General features: G+C 30.1%; 1 protein-coding gene across 1 annotated transcript; it reads right to left on the bottom strand.

The window, feature by feature from the left end:
- Positions 1–6,021: 6,021 nt before the first annotated feature.
- On the bottom strand, positions 6,022–8,401 carry LOC109186496 (transcription factor MYB36-like). The gene is made up of 4 exons (XM_019336497.1): positions 8,391–8,401; positions 7,226–7,396; positions 7,006–7,135; positions 6,022–6,900 (listed from the first exon to the last, which is right to left on the bottom strand). The coding sequence occupies exons 2-4, from the start codon at positions 7,359–7,361 to the stop codon at positions 6,333–6,335; spliced, it is 834 nt and encodes a 277-aa protein (XP_019192042.1). The 5' UTR covers positions 7,362–7,396; positions 8,391–8,401; the 3' UTR covers positions 6,022–6,332.
- Between the last annotated feature and the right edge of the window lie 1,932 nt (positions 8,402–10,333).

The following is a 10,333-nucleotide window of genomic DNA, read 5'->3' as shown; positions in this document are numbered from 1 at the left end:
ACCAAACATTTATATTGATATTTTAACTAAATCAAACAATTAATAGTGATCAAATAAGCCAAAATTGGTCTATAGACTAATTTTTTACCAAACAGGGCCTATATGTCAAAACATGGAATGAACATAGTTTTGAATGGATGACTAATTGTGACAGAAAAATGCAAATCAATGATGTAATTATGCACAATTAAAAACAAAAACAAAGTGTAACACTGTAACTAAATGAGACAATAACTAAAAGTATAATTTTCTATATATGTACTTTTTTTTTTTTTTTTTTTTTTTTTTTTTTTTTGTTTCTTTCGTTTATTTTTCTAGTTTGTGTCAATGTGTGTTGCTTTCTCATGTATAAAAATTTGACCAAAATTCTTGTTACTATATTTTTTGAAATATTTTTTTTTTTCTACTTTTGTCTCACAATTATTGGACCATTTCTACATTTGGTACACCTCAATTATTATTATATTTTACATTTGATTCTATGACTTTGTCACATTTGGTCCTCTGACACAATTTTTGATCATTGGTGACTAATCGAATTTTTTTAATTGTAAAATGTCATAGAAAATGAAAATTTTGTCATTCAAAATTCACTTAATTATTATGCACTTATGCTCAATAACATAAAGGTACAAATTTGGTCACAAGTGACTGAAAATTAGAAAAGAGGATCAAATGTGACAAAGTTATAAAAATCGTAGGACCAATAAATGTAAAAAATAAAAAAATAAAAATTAGTCGATGACAAATTCAAATGTAAAAATGGTCCAATAATCTTGAAACCAAAAGTTTTTTTTTTTTTTTTTGGATATTTGCATGCATCTCTATTAATTATTACCGTCACTTTATTGATCGAATACATTTCAATATTTAGTTATTACATAGTTTTTTTTTTTTTTTTTTTTTTAACAAAGAAGATCACAATCACTGCTCAAAATAGTATGCACTAAATAAATCCTCTTCTAAATATATTATGTATATTAGATAGCAAATCACACAAAATTTACACTCTTTATTATCACATTGTGGGGTTACGAATAATCCATGAAATAATGATTTTTTTCTCTTTTTGTTTGTTTTTTGGGATCTATGTCATGTTAAGAAATGAATATTATATTATATAGTAATTTAACGTTAAGAAATGAAGCCAACTACCATCTAGTGTGATGACACATCTGTTATCATTCTAAATGGGTGGTTACAAATTGAACTCCAATAGTGGACATTGATTCTTTGGATTGAGATATATTGAAAAAGTATAGAATAGATACTAACTTGTAAAGACTTAAGAGTATTTACAAAAAAAAAAAAAAAAAAAAAAAAAAGGTTATGAAATGAATATTATATTATCTAGTGATTTTAGTAGGAGGGAGTAACATTTGTCTGATTAGAAATGTGATACCAGATAATTTCAAACCACCTACCAAATATATATCTCACCAACCATGTACCAAAATTGAACTCTCCATAGGACTATAGGAGACAAAGCAGGAGACTGAAACAACGTTGGTAAACCACGAAACCTCCAAAAAAGGGAGTTTACTTGGATTCTTCTGCATGTAGGCCGGGGAAACATAATGCAGCCACCTAAATTGATTAATTTAAGTAATTAATTAATTAATTAATTGTCTGGTCTTTAATAGTTGAATACCTCAAACCCCGCGCTAATCCGGGATTATTACACAAAATAAATCAAATTATATGTAGTGGATATGGTTGAGATGCATGTTACGTTAAGTCGTTAACCTTACTCGTCGTCCAAATAAATATGAATTAAAGAATTGAATACTGCAAAATGCAAATCCATAAAGATTTATAATTTTTTTTTCTAATTTTACCTTTTTTAAGTGTTAATATTTGTTTGGTTCTTTTTATATTTAATTAATGAATAGATTTAATTTATTTATTGTTTTCAAAAAAAAAAGATTTAATTTATTTATTAAAGGTGAGTGGGTCACATGGACGGAGCCAGATGGGGGGCAGGGGGGTCAGCTGCCCCCCCTCACCCCACCCCCACCCCATATATAATATGTGTATGTATATATGTATATATAGTACATGTTTGAGTATTAGTATAAAAAAACTGTTAATTGTCAATAAAAAATGAGTTAGATTAATTGGTAGAGTATGTGTTTAGTTATATTAAAGGTTAGGGGTTCAATTCCTTCTGTTGTCAATATTATTTTACAATTTTTTTTGACTCCTTCCCTATGATTTTAATAGCTTTTTTAATATTTAATACACACACACACACACACACACACACACACACACACACACACACACACACACACATATATATATATATATATATATATATATATATATATATATATATACATATTCAAATTATTTTATCAAATTAATTATGTTTCATATTTTGTTATGAATATTTTTATAAAGTTTTGATATGTTTTATTTTTCATCCATATCCAATAATATTTACACATATATTTCTTAGGTAATTTTTTTTAAAAATGTTTTTTTTATTTTAATGTTTCGCCTATACTGGAAAAAATTTCTGAATCGGTCCCTATTTCGCCCCCCCTCAACAAAATTCCTGGCTCCGTCCCTGCAGTCTATTAATAATTATTAATGAATAAAACAAAATTTATTGTACTGTCAAACCGCGCGTGGACATCCAAAAATAATATTTGGAAGAGAAAAATGAGTCCGCATAGACAGCTCAGTTAGTTACAAGGGTGAAGATACATAAATACTCTGTTGAAAAAATTAAGAATAAAATTATTTTTTCATAAATTTTAGAGACGAAAACCAATTAAATAAGAGAAATATGTTCAACCTATCTTCTTTCTCGTTCTTTTTTTTTTTTATTTTTTAATTAGAAGGGATGGGTAAACTTGAAAATTAATTTGTAAATACTTTTTAAAGATATGTATAATGTGTTGAATTTTATGTGTATAAAAGTACACATATCGTGATTTTATAAATAGCTAGTTTTCACTGTTGAAAAATATAAGATTTTTCTATCCCCAAGCTTGGTGGATGGAAAAGTCAACTACTTATAAAAAAAAGTTTTCATTTAAAAAAACATGATAATCATACATTTTGATCATGTATGTAGCAGCTTCCAAGAGATTTTTAGAAAATATATTCTGAAAATATGTTAGTATAGAAATTGTCTATTTTGATAAATAGTGAGGGAGTGAATTGTCTCCACGGTAATTATAAAAATAAATTGTTATAAATAAAACAGTCACTTGTTTTATTTGGTATAAACTACTTTTAAGACCATGACTATGTGGTTTAATGGTATTCGAGTTGAACTTTCATTTAGAAGGTTGTGAGTTCGAGCCTTTAGATACTACATTGTAATAGAGTCAGTAGCATTACAAAACAACTACTTTTGAGAATATAATATCGAGTATGTAAATAAGACAATTTGTGTCCTTACAAAGTAAAGATCACCCTATTTATACCAAAAAAAAAAGTTTAATGACTCTTTTTGTAACGCTTCTCACAAACCTACCATTTTCTGAGTGAAGAAGTGCTTGTAATGATCGTAACGATTGTAATGGCTATTGGGTGATTCTACTAATTTTTTGATCTCATTGCCGACTTGACTCTCATAAGCTGATCTTGACTTGGACTTTTAGTTTTTTATGTACACAATTTTTGAGTCGAGGCCAATATATTCATCAAATATAAATTTTTTCCATATATGATGATCGACACAAATGTTGACAGAAGTTTACAACAATTTTTTTCTTAACAAAAATTGCATACAGAAAAACACGTTTTCACACTAAGCTAGTATATAAAATTAGTAACAAATTTTACTGAAGTTGGGGAATCCTTAATGATGACCATATTAATTATAAGAAGCAAGTTAGGAAGTTCACTAGAATTGAAGTTTCTAGATAGTAGAGACTAGAACACATACAAATTAGCTCTCCAAATCATCAGACAATTTTATAACTTGATTTAATTTGAATAATCAGAATTTAATATAATTATCAAATATTAGAGATTTTATTTTTTTATTAGGAAAAAAATGTTAATATATACTTGATAGGTTTGAAAAAAAAAACCATGTTTAGGATTTGATTTTTTTGCATACATAACTCAATAAATATTTTATGTGATATGATGCATCCCATATCAATATCAATGAAAATTCGGTCAAAAATATATGATCTGGGTTAAACTTATACTCATGAATGCAATTAACTGTTGTAGTATAGTTAAATGTTGGGCTCAATTCGTTTGATATTAACTTAATTCATGTGAATGGAGCAAACCATTTGACCAATCCCCTATCCCTTAGTGTGCAGATCGTTAGGACAGGGGATTAATCGTCTTCTGACTATTGACAGAAAGGATACCATTGGTCAACCAAAAAGAGTCATATCTGTAAATCGGGCAAACACTTGAAGATTGCTGACTTGAGCTAGGCCAAGTCATCAATGGTCAAACTTACACTTATGGTGAAGTTAAGACGTGGGTTACACTAGATGTATATATGATATTATTTATTAATTTTTTCATGTATTTTTATTTTTGTAATACTAAATCATCTTAATTGAAGCATGTGCCCCTCACGTGTATGGTGGATTCCAACCAGTAGTCGCAAGCATGTGTTCCATCTCAACTAAAAGCCTAAGCTGATAGTTGGATTGCACGTTAATGGCTATATGCTCACAATCTTGCCTGATGTATACAATTCGTCACACATTGCACATGTATAGAACTGAAATTTTGCCTTTTGGGAGAAAAAGGCAAAATAAATCGCTTGAGCCCTCACACCCCGACCTTACAGAAATTTTGCCTCTTGCTCTCATGTTTCCTACCTTAAATGGAAAGGGTATCAATATTTCAATCAAAGTAAATTATTGGAATATAATAATCTCTCGACAATAGTTTTCTCATCACATTGATTATATATATATATATATATATATATATATATATATATATATATATATATATATATATAACAATCAAGTTGAGAAAAATAAAGTGACAAAAATGCCACATATATTGTATATTATTTTAATAAATACGTATGGAATCTTTTCTACGTAGTGTGAGTAAATATAATATTAATATATGTATGTATGTATGTATATGTGAATGTAATTAAATTAATTCATGAGAGTAGGGTGGGGGGTGAAAAATGTCAGGTGGGGACTCGTGAAATTTCTGAAGGTTTGAATTGGCCATTCCATGCAAGTTTCGTGACCACTGACCAGTCTGAAGTAAACAACCTCCTTTGCTGACATTACATTGCAGCTAGCGCTATTGCATGCATTCATGGACCTCTCATCACTACACAACCATACATTCATTTCATGTGTTACGTTAGTTCATTCAATTCAGATTCGATTACATCCATATATATTCATCTGCTCACAATTTCGTATTCATCATATTTGAATACGTTAGCTCCTTTTGAAGTATACTTTAGTGGTAGGTTACATGTTATTACAAAGAAATATAATTTCAGTAAAACAAGTTTGAAAAAAGAAAACTTACAAATTATAGTTGTATATGTTAGCTTTTGATAGATATTTTAGTTGTAAGTTACATATTTAAAATATACTCTGTAATAAGTGGAGTGTAGTGAATGATATGGAGGTTTCAGATTTGAGTTTTGAAAATGCAACTATCTTAAACCCTTGAGGTCTTACTCGACATAAATAGGAAATCCATTACATGTGGTCAGTCCAACAAAAGAAAAAGAAATAAAACTCACAAGCTCTCAAGATAAAAAATTGATTGAAGTCTTAAATATGGGCATGGTAGGTAATCTTTGGAGAAATTTTTGATTTTACTTGTCCACTTATCAACATCTAATTAATGAATCGAGTTTAATTTAAACATTTCGGACCTTCTATATTGACTAGTTACATGAATTAATTTTAAAGTGATATCCTTAATTAATTAATTATATATAATACTCCAATCCGTGTAAAAGTAAGCTTTGATTAAGAATATAGTTAGTTTAAGACAAATGATGGCAATAATTTTAACCTTAAAAAAGAGGGAAGAAAAATCAACTTTGGCGTTGAATCCAAATCCAACATTTAAGTAAGCCATCATGTCATCAATTAGAAACATATATATGTACATACATATTACATAATTAAGTGCATTGACCATAATTTTCTATCTAAAACCCATCAATAATATAAACTTATAAACCTAATAAAAATACTAGTAATTTCCTAAACGTCACAAAGATTATGTATAGCATAAACTATTCTTTAGCCCTGAGCCCCTGAGTCTAAGTGGGACCCATTCATCAGATCAGATAGTTTTTCCAAGAGTGTTACTCCTCCTCCTCCGTACAGATGAGATGTACCAAATTGCTAATATTGATCAAAGCCATTGGAAGGGTGATTAGTACTGAAATTATTATGAAGGATGTTGGGTGGTGTAAAGTTGTCTTGAAAATCAAACCCATAATTCATCATAAGATGATCAAAGCAAGATGGCGAGGAGGAAGGTGATGAGGATGACGATAGCAGGCTAGTAGAAGAGCTCATCATCATATCCATGCGGAAAACATCTTCCTCAATTCCTCCATTGCCCAACCATGATGTCCCAAACCTCTTCTCATTATTATTATTATAAGCAAATGAAGTTGAATAGCCTGCCGAAACTTCTGGATTATAAGACGAGACATTATTTGCAGTGCAGTTTTCTTGAACTTCCATGAGGTTTGGCAGGGGGAAGTGAAGCGATTGCGACGATCCGACCATTTCTTGGACGCCGTAATAGGTTGTCGGGTTATTGAAATTGGTGGCGACAGTTTGGGGGAAAACGTCGGGATTATTGTTTGTGGCGGCGGCGAGTTTCTTCTTCAGCTTGGTGTTCCAGTAGTTCTTGACATCATTGTCGGTTCTACCTGGGAGATGCGATGCTATGACAGACCACCTAGTACCCACAAAAAAAAACCCAAAATTCAAATTTAAATCAGCATTTCTATTCAATTATTAGTAAATATGGGAGAGATAGATTAGGCAAAAAATTGAGACTGGCCTGCTTCCTATGTTGGTGTAGAGTGTGAGGATGATTTGATCTTCTTCGTGTGTAAAACCGCCGTGCTTGATGTCTGGTCTGAGATAATTGAGCCATCTCAGGCGGCAACTCTTGCCGCAACGCTTTAGGCCTGGAAGGAATTGAAGCAAGAGGGGATCAGATTGGAAACAGGAAAGTAAAAAGAAACAAATGGTGAGGAAATATATGAAAAGAGATCGACCAGCTTTTTGGGGGAGAGCAATCCAGTTGCCACCAGTGCCATGTTTCTGAACATAGGACTTGAGAGTGGTGTCTTCTTCAGGGGACCATGGCCCTCTCTTAACTTTGGTTTTGTCACAGCAAGGAGCTCTTCCCATATCGCCTGCTTCAATTCAAGACAAAATTGAAGCAACTAACAAACTCTCTCCTGTTACTTTCAGCTGATCAATTGTGTTGATGAGAAACAACTCAAAGCCAATGGGCTCTCTGGGTCTTTATGGATTTAAAGAAGGATAGGGTCATCGAGTCATGGTTTTTGTTTGGGGGTGGGGGTGGGGGTTGAGTGGATCTATTTCTCTTTTCTTAAATTAATTAATATTGAGATTAGTCATCTAATCTAATAAGAAAATAATAACATAGTTGAGGGTTTAACTAAAGGGTTGCACCTCAATCTTGAGGGTCTCACATATTCTTATTCAGATGTCTAAGTCACCTACAAATTTCTCAAATGTATATATATGTACACCTATGCTTGTAATAGGTCATATTCAGCCCTGACGTCCCGTACTTTACTATGGCTAGGATGAAATACGACTCTTAATTCATTTTGTTTTAATTGTTGATGTATATTTAATTTTAATTTTATACATAATAATTAAGATTAATTGTTGATATAATAGATAAGTTTAAGAGGGAAGATGAGAGGCAAGTGAGCTTGACTTTGTCCATAGGCCTTTTTTTTTCTTCCATTGAAAGTTTTCAATATATATATATATATATATATATATATATATATATATATATATATATGTCATTATCCAGTTGTGTAGGGCAACTCAGTCAATGAGGAAAGTACAGTAATGTCAACATGCCCCCCTTTTGCTATCAACTTTTGGACCACTTAACCTTTTGCTCATGTGGAATAGTCACCCAGCATTAAAATTTTATATACGGAGTATTTATTAATTTGAGAAGTTTTCTGTTTTTTAAATAAATAAATAATACATTTATTTGTACGTTTCTCTAATTTGAAAAATAAATTATTTAAAAAAAAAATATTTTGAACAAAAAAAAAAAAAAGAAAGAGAGAAATGAAAACTAGACACAAAAAAAAAAAAAGACTTAAAATAAGTACAATGTTATATGTTCACAATTTACCTTTTAAAAATTCACAATTTGTACACTACGAACACAAAATGTTAATATATATGTAATTGATTACCTTGTTTTGTATTCACAAGTTCCTTTCAAATATCGTAGTCACACAATATTAACAAATTAGGATTTGATGATCCTGTATTGTATTTACGTGTTTTGACTTAGAAACACAATTTATATTTCAGAAGTTCACAATTTCAATACTAAAAATACATAATTTGAACATTGTACTTGAGACCATGTACTTATTTACACCCAACCCCTTTCAATTTTTGCACTTTGACCTCCTTAATTTCGATCATTTTTTTTCACTTTGCACCTCTAACTCTCTTCACTTTTTAAATAAGTCCCCGAAACCTTACCCCATGGTTCAAAGTTCAAACCATCCTTTAGACCTAATTAATCATAGGGCCGAATTAGATTTGAACTCTAAGGCCCATTCCTCACATATTTTGACCACCGAATAAGTTTTAAAATAATTTGTAATGAACTTTATTCATGATCATGCAAGGTGCACACAAAATTGAATTCATATTTCTATACTATAAATTCATAAATTCTATACTGTAGATTCATAAAATCTATATTGTAGATTCATAATTTTTAAATCGTAAATTCATAATTTAAATACAGTATATTCATAATTTCTATACAGTAGATTCATAATTTCTATACTGCAGATTCATAATTTCTGTACTGTAGATTCATAATTTTTAAACTGTATAGTTATCAAATTATGAATATATAGTTCTGTGATTTGTGAATACAGGGTTCAACAATTGGAAATATGAACATTGAAACTTATGAACATAGAGTTCTGTAATTGTGAATATATAATTAAAAAATTATGAATATGAAGTTCAAAAATTATGAATATATAATTTTATAATTATGAATATATAGTTCAGTAATTATGAACATAAAACAGTAATGGTGCACACAGTTGCACGACATAATTTGCCCCATAATGAATAAATTATTACATACATTATTACAACAAATTATACCATGGACCAGGATCTATCTTGTATTGTAGACCCTGGTCCAAAAATAACCTTTAAAGTTTGTATCTATAGTTGACACATTTTGTACCTGTAGTTGATAGTTTTTGTACCTGTAGCTATCATATTATGTGTTAACAATTATCAAGTTGGATTCTGTATTTGCAGTTAATAGTTTATGTACCTGTAGCTATCATATTATGTATCAACAGTTATCAAGTTATTTGTTTACATGTACAAAAACTGTTAACTATAGCTACACAATGTGTTAACTGAATGTATAGAATTTTTGTATTAAGATTCACAATGTAATATGAACTCTGATCTATGGTATAACAATGACATTATTACTACTTTAACAAAAAATTACAAAATAAATTTTTTTTTTTGAAGGAAAGCAAAGCAGTAGATTAATGCCGGAAAAGATGACACATAATATCCGAGGAGCCGTATCCCAGAGACCGACTCGACTGACCATGAGCTAACGAAGTTAAACAATGAGCAATTAGGTTCTCAGACCTAACAAAAGAAAAGAAAAAGAAATAGACTCGATATGATAGACCTAGCTAGACCGAGGCAATCATTTAAGACGATGCCTAGATATGAACGGAGTATTAAATTCCGAGTTCTATGTATGTAATCTTTACTCTTATTTCTTAAATTTTATTCTGTGATGTGACGCATTCTGTTAAGTTATTTTTTTCATGTGTATTCTAATATAAGTGTCTACATCAATATTTTGTGTGTCAGAATACATTAGAAGTATAAAATGAAAATACATGTAGCATTTTCTTTAAAATGACAACCAGGCCACTTGGCAATCCATCCACTACAAGAAAATTGTCCATTAGTGAGAGGTAAAACCGTCACTAAAACATCAAAAACCATCATAAAAGACTTTTAATGACGGGAAATTTACCGTCGCCACCCGTCATTATTTCTTCCGAAGTTAAAAACAAATAGTGACAGGA

Source organism: Ipomoea nil, unplaced genomic scaffold, assembly GCF_001879475.1.
Source record: "Ipomoea nil cultivar Tokyo-kokei standard unplaced genomic scaffold, Asagao_1.1 scaffold1407, whole genome shotgun sequence".
Classification (NCBI taxonomy): domain Eukaryota; kingdom Viridiplantae; phylum Streptophyta; class Magnoliopsida; order Solanales; family Convolvulaceae; genus Ipomoea; species Ipomoea nil.
This window is presented reverse-complemented; position numbering and strand designations above follow the sequence as displayed.

Excerpts from the sequence above, each read along its gene's own strand:
- LOC109186496 (XM_019336497.1), bottom strand. The coding sequence starts at position 7,361 with ATGGGAAGAGCTCCTTGCTGTGACAAAACCAAAGTTAAGAGAGGGCCA. Across the intron at positions 7,136-7,225 it reads TGCTCTCCCCCAAAAAGCTG|GCCTAAAGCGTTGCGGCAAG; the intron begins GTCGATCTCTTT and ends AATTCCTTCCAG. Across the intron at positions 6,901-7,005 it reads TACACCAACATAGGAAGCAG|GTGGTCTGTCATAGCATCGC; the intron begins GCCAGTCTCAAT and ends TGTGGGTACTAG.